Below are 16,885 nucleotides of genomic sequence, written 5' to 3'. Positions count from 1 at the left end.
CTACATGCTTAGAAAGCACAGTTCATATTTAGCTCCCCAAAGTCATATTTCCCTCCTGTAGCTCCCTGCCAAGATCTGTGGACCATTCCCAAAAGTTTCCCCTGGATCCCTGGTGCTACACATTGAACAGTGGCCAGAGCTGGCAGCGAGTGCTGCAGCAAGGGAGGGATTCAGTAACGCTGCCACAGCCCCGAGGGCCACACAGCTCCTGAATCCCATCAGGACCCCATCAGACAGACCCATTTCCAGATGGTTTCCCAGCTCCTGTGTTCTCAGCCCTCCACCTCACTGCGAGCACAGAGGAACTTCTGTAACACAATCAATACTTCCACGTTAACTACGCTTGGATTGGAAAACAACTTATTAAATATTAAACCACTCCTGTTTTCAAACAAAAGTTACATGAAGATCAAATCCAAAATGGATCAGCTGAGTGTTGGGATGGGAAAATACCGCTTCAGCTTCACTCTATAGAGTGCACTGGTGTTAGTGAGAGGTCCTCAACCACTGCTCCTTGAGGACAGCAGTACTCCAACATCACTAGCATCCCCTATACAAATATCACATCTAGACGCTCGGGAACATTCACCCTCCAGCTTTATTTTAAAGCCAGGAAAGGCTTTAACTCCTTACGGCAGCAATAAAGCCAATTAACACTGAGACCGGCCAGTGTGCTCTGTAAGGAGGCACGGGCTGGAGCACAGACCAGGAACCCCTTCTACTAGTACCTGTCTGCTCGCCACACTTTGGGGCATTTCCCTCTATTTCTCTACCGGGCACGACTCGCCGAGTGCCCTCTCGTGGTGAGCCCATAGCCAAGACCGTGTTCTTGGAGCACAAACCCTGCGGCCACGTTCTCTATGGGGAAAAGGCAAAGCAGCTCCATTTCCCCTGGTGCCAAACGAGCCCTGATCCTGAGGCGGAGGCCTTGCTCCCCGCCAGCGAGCTCCACAGGGCTGAGCTAGCCCGTGCAACCCCGATCTGACCGGACAACGCTGCATGGGACTCTGCGAGTCACCCTGTGAGAGCCGGGAACTGCTCACGGGATCGAGACACAGCAGGGCTCAGGAATCACCTGGGTTGTGCCAGGCAGCGCCTCAGCAACGCGGGAAAGGGCTGCTCATCCAGGCGGGCCGCCCGCCCCATCCCCCCCCCCAACCCGGGACAGAGGCGCTGAGGGGCGCGAGAAACACCCCAGTGCGCAGCAAACAACCCCGCTCCCGACGGGGGCCCGGACCCACCGGTCCCCGCCCGGATCCCGCAGGCCCAGCGGCCGGAGAGGACCGAGCGGATCCCAGCCAAGCGGGACTCCCGCAAGCACTCACCGCGCGTCCCGCGCCCGCCGCCGCCTCGCCTCACGGCGCTCTGGGCGGGACCTGCCTGCACATGCGCAAACATCACAGCGCATCCGAGCGCATGTGCAAGCTCTCTCAATCCTCCGCGCCACTGGGGGGCGTGGTAGCGCCTCTTTCCCGCCGCTGAGCACGCCCAGCCGCGCTAGCGGCATGAGGTGAGAGGTCGGGAAGATGGCGGCGGCCTTGGCGGAGGAGGTGCCGGACAACGAGGACTATTACGCGCTGCTCAACGTGCGGCGGGAGGTGCGGCGGGGCCTGGCGGGGGGGCACCGCCGCGAGCCGGGCCGGGGCGGTGTGGGGCAGCGCGGGCCATGACCCCCGACCCCCGTGCCCGGGGGGCAGGCCGGGCCGCGTCCTCAGCGCGTCCCTCTGGCGGGCGGCAGCGGGCGTGAGGCGGCCCCAGTTTGGTGCTCGTCGCGCTCCCGGTGGCTCGGAGGGAGCCTGGTCCGTGCAGGACGCTGTTGTCTTTTGGGCTTCGCGGTTTGCTCGGTGCTGTGTGCGCCTTCCCAATGCACCATAGTGGAAACACCCGCAGAACAGCGGGAGGATGCGGGGTCCTCGGTGTGGCTAAGATTAAATGAGAAGTGAACTGATGCAGCTTCGTTGTACTGGAGGTGTTTGGCTGTTAGGAGTAATTACTGTTTTAATAGCAGTACTTAAAATGTCAGCCAGATGTATAAAATGTGTACTGTATGTGTATCAATATATTGATATGTATCAATGTATCAATAGTTCATTTTATTGAATTCAACAGTGCTCTATATATATGTATATATGTGTATATATATGTACTGTGTGCTTGCATGTCTGTTTAAGACTTCGCTTTTCCGGCTTGTCAGACTAGATGTTAACAAGGGGGAATGCTTTAACCTGCCAGAGGGGAGACTGAGATGAGCTCTTAGGCAGAAGCTCTTCCCTGTGAGGGTGCTGAGGCGCTGGCCCAGGGTGCCCAGAGAAGCTGTGGCTGCCCCATCCCTGGCAGTGTTCAAGGCCAGGTTGGACACAGGGGCTTGGAGCAAGCTGCTCCAGTGGAAGGGGTCCCTCCCCATGGCAGGGGCTGGGACTGGACAAGCTTTAAGGTCCCTTCAACCCAAACTGGTCTATGGCTCTATCAGTCTGAGCTGCAGAAGGGTTTTACTGGAGTGCTGTTACTGTGTGTAATAGGAGTTGTGGAAATCCCCATTTCCAAGGAGAAAGTGTCTGACAGTGGCTCCGTTTGCAGAACTCCCTGATGCTGTGCAGAGCACTGAGCTCTCTTTAGAAAACTGTGTTTCACTCACTGAAATCCAGTGGCTGGTCGGCAGCATCTGTAACTCACCCTCCTGCAGTGTGCAGCCATGGAGGTTAAAACAGAGGCAGGAACCACACGAGGGTTGTGACTGCCTGGGAGGTTAACAGCGAAGGCTGAATAGTTAACTTAGCAAAGCTGGTAGTTCTTTGGCAGACCAGAAAAGGCAGGTTTGGTCAGCAGGGACCTGGAAACAGAGTTAAAATGGTCTTCAGGGGAGTGATTCCAACTGAGAGTAGTAGTAGCTGCTCTGTTAATTACCCCTTGCTAATTAAATTCAGTAGTACTACCCCGCGCAGCAGTGGAATGTGGCGTACTCACATTTCTGTGTGCTGAGCCAGCCTGGTGTGACGCAGCAGCTTAAAATACCAGTAAGCCCTGAGCGTCACCATGCCGCTGCTCTGTGTGCATGAAATGGTTCATCTTCCATAGATTCCAGTGCACTAAAGCCATGCTGACATGTTTGAGGTGTTAAATGAAGCCGTTCAGACCCCAGGTAGGCAGATGGGACACCTTTGAATTGTGCCTGCGGATTTTGATAATGCAAATGTAACATACATGATTATTCCTGACTCACACATTTCACTGGAGCTTTAGAGGATGTCAGGATTCCTTCAGCGGTTCCTAAGAGGCTATTGCTCATGAAATATTGAACCAGTGACCCGAGCTATTCAATGATGATGAAATGCCCAAGCTAATGTTTTATTGAACATGACATCTATGAAAAATGAAGCTGCTCATTTCTATTAGATAATCAATAGCACATTAAACCATTTATCATTAATTTGATTAAAGAAGGCTGTCTTAGACCCATACGTCCCCCTGCTTTCCCAGACGAGTTTAAATTCTATGTCTGAGAAAGCACAAGGTAATAAGAAGAGAAAAGCTGATCTGTAGCTATCCTTGCTGTCTTGGGGACCAGCAAATTTGGCAGGTATTTTGCTGTATCATTTAGAAACATTAACTTGAAATAGCACAAATGTACAGAGAAAACATTTATTCTAAGCTGTCCTCAAAATCAAATGGATTTCTATCTTTGGTGCACAAATGGATGCATTTATTTGATGAAAACCCATGCTCTGCTTACCATGGGTTGGAAAAAAAGGTCTTACTTTAAGAAATAAGCTTTTGGGGCTTTTATTTCCAGGTGAAAGTGTGGAAACTGTAAAAGCCTCAATTGCTGAAGAGCATAAAGAGTAAATGGAATATGTGTCTTTAAAGTCTGCTCTCAAAAGGTGTTTTCTGGGTGCTCCCTCCTCGCTGGTGTGTTCCTGTCCCTCTAAGCCCTGCTGTAGCAGAGGGGTGGTGTTTCCTTGCAGGAGGCCAGCAGGTCCCTGTTGTGTTTCAGTTACTGTGCTCTGTGTGTGCCTCCTGGACAGAGAAGTAGGGTCCTGTTCCCTGTGCCCAGGAACAGGTTCTTGGGGAAGGTTATTGCATTGATTCTGAAAGAGTCATCACAAATACATTTCTACCACATGTCTTTGGAAGGAGGCTGGGTGATTTTGTTTTCTCTTGTTCTGCATTGAACTGAGGAGACAGTAGTTGCCTGATGAAAATGAGGTATGTTTGTTGGGGTTTTTTACTTAACTTTTCATACCTCGATAAGCACTGCTGAGCAATTGCTGTCCCTTGTTGCACTATAAGTAGTGTGGACACTACTGGTGAACGTAAGTGAACATTTTACTGCGTCATGTAATAACACAAAAGTCCATTCCTCATTTTGTGTCAGTAAAAGCACTGTAATGGGCTGCTGGGCTTCTCTTTTAGGGCTGATCTTGAGCATGGTCTTTTTCAGGTACCTTTGGTTGTGCTTTAATTGAGTTTCACTGCTCTCCTCAGGCCTCCCAAGAGGAGCTGAAGGCTGCCTACCGCCGGCTATGCATGCTCTACCACCCTGACAAGCACAGGGACCCGGAACTCAAGACACAGGCAGAGCGGCTCTTCAACCTCGTGCACCAGGCCTATGAAGGTCAGTGGAAGTCTGGAGCTGGCAGAAACTGTGTTCAGGGGTTTTTAGCAGGAGGGCTGTGTCCATGCTTCTTGAGGAAGATCTATAATATTCCAAAGTCATAATGAAATTTGCTGACACTTAGCGATGCTTTGTTTCCTCTCCTGCCCTGTAAATCAGAGGAACAATGCAGTACAAAAGCAATGGTTTTCTGAGTGATTCAAATTCCACATGCATTTGTGCAGTTCCACTGTAGCTGATGTTTGGCAAGGCATGAACTGCTTCATGGAAGCGCCTTCGTTAGTGTTTGGCAGGTCCCGCATGTTTGGACTGGGTGGGAGAGGGTCAGTGGACAGGGATGATGCTGGAGATCAAAGACCAAGAAGTAGGCAGAGGTGGATGTCAGTCCTCCACAGGGTTTGCAGGGACTGCTATCCTGGAATTGCTAATAGTGCTATTGATTTTAGGGGGCTTGTGTCACCCTTCTGTCACAGGAAGCAACATTAAAACCCCCTCTGCATATTCAGTCAGGCTGCATGTCTCCTCTGTCTTTTCTTTACTTTCTGATTTTAGAAGTAAGAAAAAAACCCAAAAACCAGGAATTTGCTGGGGGAAAAGTCGGTGTGTCCTGTTAATACATGTGGAACTTAATGTAAAAATTGGATGAGCAACGTTTCCAGGATCTGTGCTTGCACTCAAATAACACTAGAGTGTTGGTCTGAGAAGACCAAACACTGAGTTCTCTCCTCTCTTTTGATTTTAACTTGCAGTGCTTAGTGATCCACAGACCAGAGCCATCTATGACATATATGGGAGGAGAGGACTGGAAATGGAAGGATGGGAGGTGAGAGAAATGTAGCACCTTATGGGCAGTGGAATCGACTAAACTCACCTTTATCTGACATTCTGTTCTATCGAGCTGCACTGACACCTCGATGGTAACAAATGCCTGTTTGTTTGCAGGCATCCTTGTTCTGTTGTTCTGTCTCTGCTGCAACACCATGATGGATTTTCAAAGAATACTTCAGGGTTTCACTTGACAAGAGAACAATAAGCCTGACATTCAGAGTTCCCTTATAGGATATTACCGTGACAGGCAACATCTTTGTCTGAGATAGATGTGTTGTTATTGTCCATCGAGTCTCATCTTTTTTCTCTGAAACCCTCTTTTTCTAGCCTTAGCTGCCTCTGAGTTTGAAATTACTTTTTCTTTCTGGGTTTTTTGGGGTTGGGTATTTTGTTGTTATTATTTGGGTTTTATGGGCTTTGAAAGAGAACTTGTCCACTTGTGGCTTTCCTGTTAAGTCCTCTTGCTACCTTCTGCCAGTCTTAGTTGACTGGCCAAGGTTGCTTGCTGCAGAATCATGTTGTATTGGGTCAGGTCAGTACCAAGGTCAAGTTCGGAGTTAGTAGCAAGAAATGTGGAGCAATGGCAGCATGTAACAGACAGTTTTGAGCTGCTTGTGGCAGACTCGATCTTGTTCTGAAAAGCCAAATCCAATACTCTTTCTATCCATACCTAGAGCCTTACCTGTTTTAAATCCCTTGTTCCCTGAGCCATGTAGGGTAAACAGTGTAGCCTAAAATCACAAATCTCTCAATCAGTCATCTTAGGCTGGAAGCTTTCAGTCATTCTCATTTTCGTGTCTACACCTAGCAGAGAAGTTAACAGAGCTGTTGGCAGTGGCTGTGCTGCAGTATTTTGTACTTGTGGTTTGAAAGCTATTTGGCTTGATTTTGTCAAGGGAATAGAAATAAAAAGATCACTTTCTTTTCTCTCGAAGCATGGGGGTTTCTCTCATGCCTGCCATTTGATCTGGCCCAGGTGTTTGCTTCCAAACTCTGAGCATTGAGGTTGATGCAGAGTGGCTTACAGTAGAAGCAGGGCAGTGTGTTAGAGCACAGCAGGTCAGTGGGGCTCGTCCCATCAGCCGGGCAATACCCTGAACATCCTCTCTGGTAATCTCGGGGGTTTCATTTCTTTCCGAGCAGGTTGTGGAAAGGAAGAGAACTCCAGCTGAAATCAGGGAAGAATTTGAGCGTTTGCAGAGAGAGAGGGAAGAGAGAAGACTGCAGCAGCGAACTAATCCAAAGGTAAGGAAAGACTTCATCCTAGTCTGAGGAGTGAATCTGTAAATCATTACGGATATGCAGGGTGTGATGAGCCTAGGTGAGGGGCTGTAGTAAGTAGCTACACTTAGTGAGTTACTCTTCCTTTTTCGAACATGCAGTTTCATTGGACAATGTAGGGAGAACAGCTGGTTCTCTGTTCAGCAGTCCTCTAGTGAAAGCTCTTTTTTCTGTTGAGACATGTATGAGCAAAATATCTCTTTCAGGAATTTCAGGGAAACAGGCTTCACACTGAAACACTTGTGATTTCTTTCCAAGTATTCCAGATAAAATGAAACTCCCTGCACTACCTGACAGGTTTTCCCTTGGACATGCTGGAGTGCCACAGCAACACAGCTTAGAAACCGATGAAAAATGCAAGGCAGGTACCAAAGCAGCTGTAGAGCAGAACCCTTCTGCTGCAGCACCATGAGCAAAGCCAACCTGAGCAGGGCTGGGGGCTTGCCAGTGCCACAGCTAGAGCCTGTCATAGCTAAGCTTGCTCATGTTGAGGCTCATGGAGCATTCCATTCCAGGTTGAACGTCTCTGCTGGAGATGAGGGTGATCAGGGCACAGGGTGTTCTTGGAGAGGGACAGGGTTATCTCCACCTCGTGCTTCGCTGTGCCTTCAGGAGTTTGACGTTTTATCCGGATGTCTTGCCGTGGCACTAAAAAGCAGAGCTACATTGTAAGCCTCAGCCTCTGAGTCCTGGGATAAAATCAGCCATCTGGCTGATAACAGCAATTGCTGACTGGCAGCCTATGGAAACGTCTCTCCAGGCAGTGTTCCTGTGGAATGGGGTAGTGCAGCTGGGATCGTTTCATACACGAGCGCAAGTTAGTTTAAATTTCGAACATTTTGTCAGGTCTATAAAACAGCTCCAGCAAAATAAAGCATTTTAACCAGGAATGTTGAGCAATAACCAGATGTAGGCAATTTGGCAGGGTTCAAATCGAGTCTTCTGTTTGCTTTTAGAGCTTTGTTTTTGCTTTCAAAGACGTGCAGAAGGGTTGAAAAGTTCATTATTTGATTTGAGAAGAACTGCATCCTGTGAGGAGAAATGAAACCCTGTTATTTCCCTGCTGCAGAAGGTCAGTGCAGGTCCCTCAGGGCTTAGTCTGGCACAGCTTCTCTAAGTCACCTCCTAGAAGGTAACACCCTAAGAAAAAAGGCAAGGAGAGGTTTATTCTTCTCTGCCACACCTCTCAATCCCATCAGTAAAGTCTGTTTTCACGTTCATAGGACAGCAAATGCATGTAAAAGACAATCCCAGATAACTCTGATGGTTCTGTAGCCCTGTTCCCCAGCCTCCTGCCCTGCTGGGCTGGTTCACAGCATGTTCTATGTGTGCTGCTGACTTCCAAGCAGAGCTTTACAGCTTTTTCCCTGCTGCTCTTTCCTTGGAGAGGGCTTCTTCATTCCCAATGGGCTGAGCAGGTGGCTGATGGGGGGCTGCGAGCAGCAGCGCTCCCCTGCTATCATCCGGTGGCATGGGGGGTGCTCTGGTTCTCCGGGAATATTTTTAACTTCACCATCTGCTGCTTTTCCTGTGCTTGTGCCCGAGCCAGTTCCTTTGCTGGGATCTATAGACCTCTGAGGGTGACTTCACCTGCCTGGCAGGAGGGGAGATGCCTGCACAGAGCCCACCGTTCCCCTCGGCCAAAGGTGGCTCAGCACAAGATCCACTTAGGAGCAGGGAGGGACCAGAGATGCTCCTTTCCTCTGAGTGGGTCTTTCATGGATAGGTTCAGGTGGTTTTTTTCCATTGAGAGGGGTGTTTGTAGGTGTGAAAAAGGAAATTGTAAGGATTTGAATATGATTGAAAGAAAGGAAATGCAGTGAATTTCAGGGATATCTGTGGCCCTTGGTGCATCTTTACAAAGGGTATAAGCATTGTGGTGCCAATAAAGACAGCACAGTAAGATGATTTCAGTGGGGCTTTTAGTGCAAATTCTTGAGAAAGCTTTACTGCTGCTTGTGTCCCGTTCTGAGTTGAAAATACTGAATTTTCTGCCTTTGCCATTCAAATCCCTCATGCTTACTGCACAGCTTAATATCCCGTGCTTAAACATATTTAACTTGGAATTCCAAGTTGCAGTCTGACAAAGCTTCTGAATGTGGTGTTCCCCATGGAAAACTTTCTTTCTACTCTGCCTCTGTGACAAAGATCTTGAGTTCTACACTTCCTTGAATTGAGAAGCCTCCAGGAAAAATGAAGATAGTCTCTCTTTTGTTAAAATAAATGCTCACTTGTTTCTTGATGCTTTTGATCCTCCAATCTAGAGCACATTTGCTGGAATCTCACTGAGTGCAGCTGGAACCTTTGTTTCTCTTTGGCTGTTTTACTCCATGTCTTTCCAGAGGGCTGGATTGAGTGCAGGGCTGCGCTGCTTCCTTCACAGTTGATGTTTTGCCTTTACTTCCCTCTTGTTTTGGCCTTGATTCAAGGAACAGCAGAGCGTAGGAGAGGGCTGAAACTGAAGAAGCTGCAGCGTCTGGGAAGCAGATCCCTTGAAGGTGACTTTGCAGGGGGTTCCTGGAAAGTGGCCTTCTGCAGAAAGGGCAGGAGCTCCCTGCTGTTCAGAATCCTCTGGGAAGTGATTGCACCTCCCTGTGTTAAAGCATTTATCCAGTTTTTGCTGTCTAAGAAATCAGAAAATAAACATGGAAAAGAGGTTGGGAATCTCCACAGGAAATAAATAGTTGGGAGTCAAAGCGGAGGAAAGTTTTGAGCCCTGTCAAGCTCTGCAATTCTTCCTATATTCATGGTTCAGCATTTGATTACAGTGGGGGGAGCCAGGGATTGAAATAAGAATTTATTCCATCCATACTTGCATTCTGTGCAAGGGGGTTTGTACCTAAACAGCTCTTGGGTTTCTTTATACAAATTGCTCAAAGTTTATTCTGTGCTTGTGCACAGAGGGGTTTCTTTATTGCAATTGGTACATTTTCTATGAGCTGGAATGCTGTTTAATAGGTCTACAGGGAAGGTTTCCAAAGCCTCTTGAAGTTATATGACCCAGACAAGGATCTAATCATGCCCTTCTCAAAGAAACCTGCTCTTGCAGTTTGTCTGAGCGAGCACAGCAGCAGGTAGCCAGACTGTTTAGCTGTGGCCTAGTTTTATGTAGGAATAAGCTGAGAAAGGAAATATTTACCCCTTGCTAAAAGTCTCCCTTTGTGAAGTGTTTCTTCTGATTGCAAGATATAAACTAGGAAAAAGAAAACTTTTGGCTAACAAGGACAATTGCAAGTGAATGATGCAGCTCAAAACGAACTTGTTTCAGGTAACTCATAAGAAGAAAGAATTTAGAGGGTTTCTGGCCAAATTCCAGTGAAGAAAATTAATGTCTAAAATATATTGTTTCAACTTTAAAATACTGACAGAGCAGAGTCACTTGTGGGGGAAGAAGAAACCTGCTGTGTAAGTGTTCCACCTACTTCTGGCATGTGTCACAGTGGAAGAGTTACCTGCTAGTGTTACCTGCTGCATTCCTGCTGGAAAACTGTCTTCTATCCAGTTTATTTCATGATTTATATTGCTGGTTAAGGGTATTGTAATTGTTCATTTTGTTTGTCCTGAATATGGAAGAAACGCATTTTAGAGTGGAGAAGTGCAGAACAAGAAAAAAAAACAACAAAAAATTTACTCATAACCAGGGCTGATTTGGCCTGTGTTGGGTGGTTGTTAATGCCAAGTACTTGTTTCTCTCGTCATTCCTTAGGGAACAATTAGTGTTGGAATAGATGCCACCGACCTCTTTGATCGCTACGAGGAAGAATACGAGGATGTGCCTGGGAGCAGCTTTCCCCAGATCGAGATAAACAAAATGCACATATCCCAGTCCATCGAGGTGAGGGGAGATGCTGCTGCAGGGGGAGCAGGGCCAGGCTAAGGAGGCCAAAGAGAATGACACAGGGAGTTCTCATCTTGGTGTGTGGAAGGGCACAGTCCCCAACGGGTGGGAAAAGGAAGGTTCCAGCAGGGAATGTGTTGGCTGTGGGGATCCTGCCTGCAGCAAGGCTCAGTCATGACTGAAAACACGTCTCTGGTTCTCACTGAACATGGAGTATTTAGTGCGTGAGACTGGATTGCACCCAGTCCTTAGGGTGTGGGTAAGGAAAAGAGGGAGAGAGTTTCCTATATTCCAGCGAGCTGAAGAAGTTTAGTCTGCTGGTGAGATTAGAGGGCTTGCAGCTCAGGGTCAGGGCTTCAAGGAGGTACATTAAAGATGTCTCATACTGTAAGAATTATCTCAGGTTTTGCCATACTTGATCTTTGACTACGAAATTCAGAGCAAGTGTGGCCACAACTGGTTCAAACACTTGGGCTTAGTGAATGGCAAGGAGTCAGCTGGAACGTTACCTGTCCCTGTGCTTGCACTCTCTGCAGTCATGATTACATCCTTGCAGAACATGCATGAAGTGTGTGAATCGGGCTCAGAGTGATTGGTAACAACACATTCATCTTCTCAGGCACCACTGACAGCCACGGACACAGCAATACTGTCTGGTAACCTTTCCACCCAGAATGGGAATGGAGGTGGATCAATTAATCTTGCTCTGAGACGAGTGACATCTGCCAAAGGATGGGGAGAGGTAAGAGTACTCCCTGTTACACATAGAGTACTCCCTGTTAAACGTATTTACATCCAATCTATTTCAAGCCACTTGGATTGGTGTTTATTTTCTGTAAGGGACTTTAGCTCTGGTTACTCAGAAGCCTATGAAGTACTTTGTCACTGTTGTAAAAGATGTTTTCTTCTAACAATTTGGCCTTGTGCATTTCAACAGTTGGAGTTTGGAGCAGGAGACCTTCAGGGACCTCTCTTCGGTCTGAAGATATTCCGTAATCTCACACCAAAATGGTAAATATTAGGAAAATGGTCTCATGGTTAATATTCCACACTAAGGAACTAAACAGATTCTGGATTGGTTTTCTATCCTACAAGTAAGGTATTTCTTCTTTAGATTTCAGGTTGCTCTTTAGTGCTGATCAGAATGTTTGTATTCTTTTTGTGTTGCTGTCCTCCCTTTTCGTACTTACAGTTTAAGGGAAGTCTGTGTTCCACATCCTTAGATTTGTATTTGAAATTGTGATGATTTGAGATCATGAGCCATGATCTCACAGTGAGAGCAACAGAGGTTTGCTCTGAGGGCACAACAAAAAACGGAGGAGCTTTTCTGGGGCTTCCATGTGTGGGATGGAGTTCCTGACAGCAAAAGAGGAGGTGATACGTCAGATTGTAGGGAAATAATGCCAAATTTGCCACTAGTGTGGTGTCTGTTTACAGACCAATAAACCAGGGCCTGAGCCTGCTCTTCTGAGCCGTGCTGTGGTCAGTTTTGGGTTTTTCCTGAAGCCCTCAGGCATCATGCTCTATGCAGGGTAGTGTCTGCACGTTCAGCAAGGCTCCTGGGCAGGAAGGGATTGGAGGCCACTTTGCATTTCGTGGCTGACGAGGCTTTCCTTGTGTCTCCTAGTTTCATCACTACAAACTGTGCGCTGCAGTTCTCATCCCGAGGGATCCGCCCAGGCCTCACCACGGTCCTGGCTCGCAACCTCGACAAGAACACGATGGGGTACTTGCAGTGGCGATGGGGCATCCAGTCAGCCATGAACACCAGCATCGTGCGGGACACAAAAACCAGCCATTTCACTATGGCATTACAGGTGAGCCTCTTGCTGTACACCAGGGATGGTGATACCACCCCTGGGAGAGAAGTGCCTCTGCTTTCCTGTCCCTGCAGCGTTTTGGCTGGGGATAAAAAAGCAGTTGGTACTGTTTGGTATGAACATGTAATGTAGGGAACCAACTGCATGACACTTTGCACCCAGCGTTGTCATATCTAATGCAGATCAACTCAGGTTAGGGCCAGGATACACAACACAGGCTGCAGAGATTGCAGGCTGTGACCTGTAAGTGGCAACGCTTTGTTAGGTTTCTGTGCCACTGAAAGGATGAGCAAAGAAATGTGGGGAACATTCATGAGGGTACATTTTCATATGTTTGTGCCCCTTCTGTTTCAGCTGGGAATCCCCCACTCTTTCGTGATGGTCAGTTATCAGCATAAGTTTCAGGATGAGGATCAAACACGAGTGAAAGGTTCTGTCAAGTAAGTGCAGAAGAGGAAAATTCACATTGCTCACGGCTGAGGGATCTGTCCTCTCCTGCTGTTGTGAGCCTCCAGCTTCTGTGGTCTTTGAGAATCTGCTTTTCATTAATCAAATCTGGTAAATGCGGAAGTGAATGACTTGAAGGCTTTGCTCTGTGTGCCTCTTCAGATAAACTTGTGTGTGGTATCTCTGTATCATCACCAATAAGAAACCCAGGTCTTGTACTGTGTGTATTACTGTACAAGCTAAAAAGGCTAATCTCATCTTGCTAGGTACACACTGAATCTTCCAGTAGCCAACATGTGCTGCACACAGATGTATTTCCATGTTTTACTTGTTGGGGAATTACAGGATTCAGCAAAGAGCAATTGAAGAGTCTTCCCTGTCTTAACATGGGTTTGGTTCTCTCCTTCCAGGGCAGGTTTCTTCGGGACCATAGTGGAGTACGGAGCAGAGAGGAAGATTTCCAGACACAGCATTTTAGGAGCCACCGTCAGTGTTGGTGTTCCCCAAGGAGTGTCTTTGAAAATCAAGTCAGTTCAGGTTTACAGCTCTGGATTGCAGAGGCTGACCATAACCTGCATTATTCTGTTTCTGACATTCAGGTGGGATAGTCCCAGTCTTAGGAGGGCAATACAGATATCAATACTGATAAATCACTGACAGGTTGCAGCTGCCCTCTAATAACAGTAGTGCCCATTAGAAGCAATGCGTGCCTTTTGCTGACATTACTGCAAGCTTGAGCTGCCTCTTGCAGGACCAGGGAGGGTGTGGGGGCATCAAAATACTCTGAAAATACAGCCTAAAGTACATACAGCTTAATGGAGTGCTATGGTAAGTGGGTGGAAGATGTTATTACTAGAATGGACTTAATTTCGTTCCTGTTTTATAACACTGTACACAGTATATACCTGAATTAGAGATTTACCGTTAACTAACACAGATGATTATGCTCTTAACATGACGCAGCTCAGAAAGTGGGCCAGAACTCGGGGGGTTTCTGTACTGGGGTGCACTTTTAATTAGTGCCCGCAGAGGGCGCGCCAGGATGCTGAAACTGCTCTGAAACGGGCTCATTTCAGCCCATGAAAACTGGCGTTTTCTGTGTAAGTGGTGGTGTAAGAACAGCTGTCCGTCTTACCATCGTTTTGTTTCAGTTTATCAGATTTTCACCTTTTTGAGCTCATCAGTCATCACTCCTTCGGTTCAGTAGTTGTTCAGCAGCATACACTGCATTAAGTGTACTTAATCAAGCATATTAAACACTGTATTTCCTCTCATCTGCCACTGTTCCCTTTTGTTGCAGGTTGAACAGGGCTAGCCAGACCTACTTCTTCCCTGTCCACCTGACAGATCAGCTGCTTCCCAGTGCTGTCTTCTATGCCACCGTGGGACCTCTAGTTGTCTACTTCGCCATGCATAGGCTGGTCATCAGACCCTACCTCAGGGCACAGAAGGAGAGGTGAGCTTGTGTTTTAAATTCAGAGCTGGGAAGTCCCACTCTAGTGCTTGTGGGTGCCAAGGTTGGGATATCCAGCTGAGGCACTGTGGTTCACGAGTTGTTGGTACTCCTGAGTTCTGGAAGCAAAGCAGCCTTCAGAATTACCTTGAAAGGTGGGGAAGAACCTTAAACCTGAGCTTGTGGGTCAGTTGTGATTGGGGTGGGTTAGAAGAAATCTGCCACTCTGGCTGCATCCCATCCACTGCATAGACCTGATGTGTGTTGACTTCTTGTGGCAGGGAGCTGGAGAAGCAACGGGAGAGTACAGCCAGCGACATCCTTCAGAAGAAGCAGGAGGCTGAAGCTGCAGTAAGTGCTTCTTAGAACTAGGTCCCCTTGGTTAAAGGAAACTGTTTTCACTCCAGGCTTTTCTCTTTTGGACACTGTCTGGCACTGCCTGTATTTGCTCTTGTTGTGACAGGTCCGATTAATGCAAGAGTCTGTCCGGAGGATAATTGAAGCGGAGGAAGCCAGAATGGGTAAAGATTACACCACCATTTACTTGTGCCATAAATTTGGAGAGAGGAAGGAGCAGTGCAAAGGCTGGGTGGTTGAGAGGGAGAAATGCAAGGTATCATTTCTTCATTTCCATTCCTAATGAAGCACAGCATAATTGCTGTTGTGCATGTAGTTCCATTAGGATTCGTCTTATGGTGCCTGAGCTTAGTAGGGATCCACTGAATCTTACCTTGGGCCATGCTGTGAGGTAGATCCAACAGGCTGAAGACAACAGTCTGGATTCACCTCACCACAAGAGAGGTGTGTGTATAAACGTGTAAGAGTGATAATCTGAAGTTCAGTTTGCTAACAGTTTCCAAGAGAATGTTCCAAAGTGAACTGACGTCCCTTTGTATTGTCACATCAATGTGGCACTGAAGTCGTTTCATTCTGTCCTAGTGCTGATTGCTAACGAGCACCCAAGTAGAAATGTTCTTCTCTCTTGAGAAGCATGGGTCCAGGCAAGGAGGATTCAGATAGCATTGAAAGCAAGAGAAAATGCTGGGGTGTTCTTCTTATGGGGGTCTGCCTCATGGGCAGTGGGAAGCCGCTCACCACACCTGTGATTTCATGTGATTCCAGGTTTGATTGTGGTGAACGCCTGGTACGGGAAGTTTGTGAATGACAACAGCAGGAAGAATGAGAAGGTGAAAGTAATAGATGTGACAGTGCCCCTGCAGTGCTTGGTGAAAGACTCTAAACTCATCCTCACAGAGGCATCCAAGGTACGAGGCTGTTCTGTCAAAGCCCAGGCTGAGGGGCTTGGGTGTGTGACTCAGAATTCCCATTGAACCGAAGGCTGTGCTGCCAGGGGATTTCTCCCATGTGCTGAAGCCAGTGCCTAGACGAGCTTACAGAAGCCATTCACATACCAAGTGTTACGAACCTCCAGGAGTTTCTGTTTCTCTGGGCATTTCCAGTGCCAAAGAAACAGCATCTCTGTATTTTCAGTGTGAGACTGTGTGTTACAGACTCTGCGCTGTAACAACCCCGATTCGCTCCTGACTGCATTTAGTTTCTGTCCTCATTGGCAACAAAACTCCTTTTTTAATGACGCCTCATTCTAGCACTAATAAATTACTTTGTTCGGCTGAAGAGCTGTGGAAGCCCATTTCCTGATGCTCACTGTGTCCTTCTCTGGTTCAAGGCTGGGCTGCCAGGTTTCTACGACCCCTGTGTGGGTGAGGAGAAGAGTTTGAAAGTGCTTTATCAGTTCCGAGGAGTTCTGCACCAAGTGATGGCAGCTGACAATGAGGCCCTTAGGATACCAAAGCAATGTAAGTAGCCAGGACTGCTGTGCTTCTTCCTTTGGGAATCAGTAGAGGATTGCTTCAGCTCTGTGTGATGAAGCACATAGAACTGGGGTTCAGAGCTGCGGTTACCAAGAATGGACTGACCATAAAATGCCTCTGGAGCATGACCTAGAAGAGCTTAGCAGCACCACTGCAGCTGTTTATACCATTTAACCCGATAGATTTAACTGGAGTTAGAAGCAGAGGCCTCTTATAGCTGGTAGGTCTGGGGAGGTGGCTAAAGGGCACAGACCTCTCTTTACTCTGTCCGTGGCTGGTGGTGGGTTCAAGCTGGGGTGTCTCACCCACCAGAAGAGGTGTATCCATGTGTTGTTCTCACCCAACAGCTCACAGAATCGATGCTGATGGCTAATCTGGTGCCAGTGTGTGTCCGTAACGGTACCTGGGTCAACGGGAACCACAACCTCCCCCTGGACACTGCAAGTTTGAACAGAGACATTCTTATTTTTAACTACCCATATAGCAGGTGGTGTCCTACCAGTTTTGAGAGAACCTGCTTCTCCAGGTGGCTCCACGGCAATACTGCTCTGAATTGTGGCTCAGTAACCAATAAAGCAACGTGGCTCTGACTGCGCAGTGCTTTGTGCTGAGGGTGCGCGAGCGGGCACCGAGCACCACCTGTCCTGCAGCCACCCCTCCTGCTGCTGTCTGGCCATGGCCTATCTCCTTGCAGGGAGCAGGGAAGACGACCTGTTCTCACTTCTCCACATACTTCCTGGGGTAGGTAACACCTTTTTCTGCTCCTGAGGGGGA

At 47.7% G+C, this 16,885-nt stretch overlaps 1 protein-coding gene across 3 annotated transcripts; it reads left to right on the top strand.

Annotated features, from left to right (window-relative positions):
- Positions 1-1,495: 1,495 nt before the first annotated feature.
- DNAJC11 (DnaJ heat shock protein family (Hsp40) member C11) lies at positions 1,496-16,764 on the top strand. Of its 3 annotated transcripts, XM_080631367.1 has the most exons (16): positions 1,496-1,598; positions 4,483-4,612; positions 5,362-5,435; positions 6,584-6,685; positions 10,428-10,556; positions 11,179-11,301; positions 11,497-11,570; positions 12,187-12,376; positions 12,734-12,819; positions 13,237-13,353; positions 14,127-14,282; positions 14,561-14,630; positions 14,743-14,800; positions 15,402-15,544; positions 15,967-16,096; positions 16,459-16,764. In XM_080631367.1, the coding sequence occupies exons 1-16, from the start codon at positions 1,527-1,529 to the stop codon at positions 16,482-16,484; spliced, it is 1,680 nt and encodes a 559-aa protein (XP_080487493.1). In that variant the 5' UTR covers positions 1,496-1,526; the 3' UTR covers positions 16,485-16,764. The 3 variants fall into 3 exon arrangements, with proteins under 3 accessions (XP_080487493.1, XP_080487494.1, XP_080487495.1); XM_080631368.1 differs by lacking the exons at positions 15,967-16,096; positions 16,459-16,764 and having other exon boundaries at positions 14,743-14,892; positions 15,402-15,527; XM_080631369.1 differs by lacking the exons at positions 1,496-1,598; positions 5,362-5,435 and having other exon boundaries at positions 4,509-4,612.
- The last annotated feature ends 121 nt before the right edge of the window (positions 16,765-16,885 follow it).

This window comes from Psittacula echo, assembly GCF_963264785.1.
Source record: "Psittacula echo genome assembly, chromosome: 17".
Taxonomy (NCBI): Eukaryota; Metazoa; Chordata; class Aves; order Psittaciformes; family Psittacidae; genus Psittacula; species Psittacula echo.
The sequence above is the reverse complement of the archived record's forward strand: the minus strand, read 5'-3'. Positions and strand labels throughout refer to the sequence as shown.

Excerpts from the sequence above, each read along its gene's own strand:
- DNAJC11 (XM_080631367.1), top strand. The coding sequence starts at position 1,527 with ATGGCGGCGGCCTTGGCGGAGGAGGTGCCGGACAACGAGGACTATTAC. Across the intron at positions 4,613-5,361 it reads CGTGCACCAGGCCTATGAAG|TGCTTAGTGATCCACAGACC; the intron begins GTCAGTGGAAGT and ends TTTAACTTGCAG. Across the intron at positions 11,571-12,186 it reads CGTAATCTCACACCAAAATG|TTTCATCACTACAAACTGTG; the intron begins GTAAATATTAGG and ends TGTGTCTCCTAG.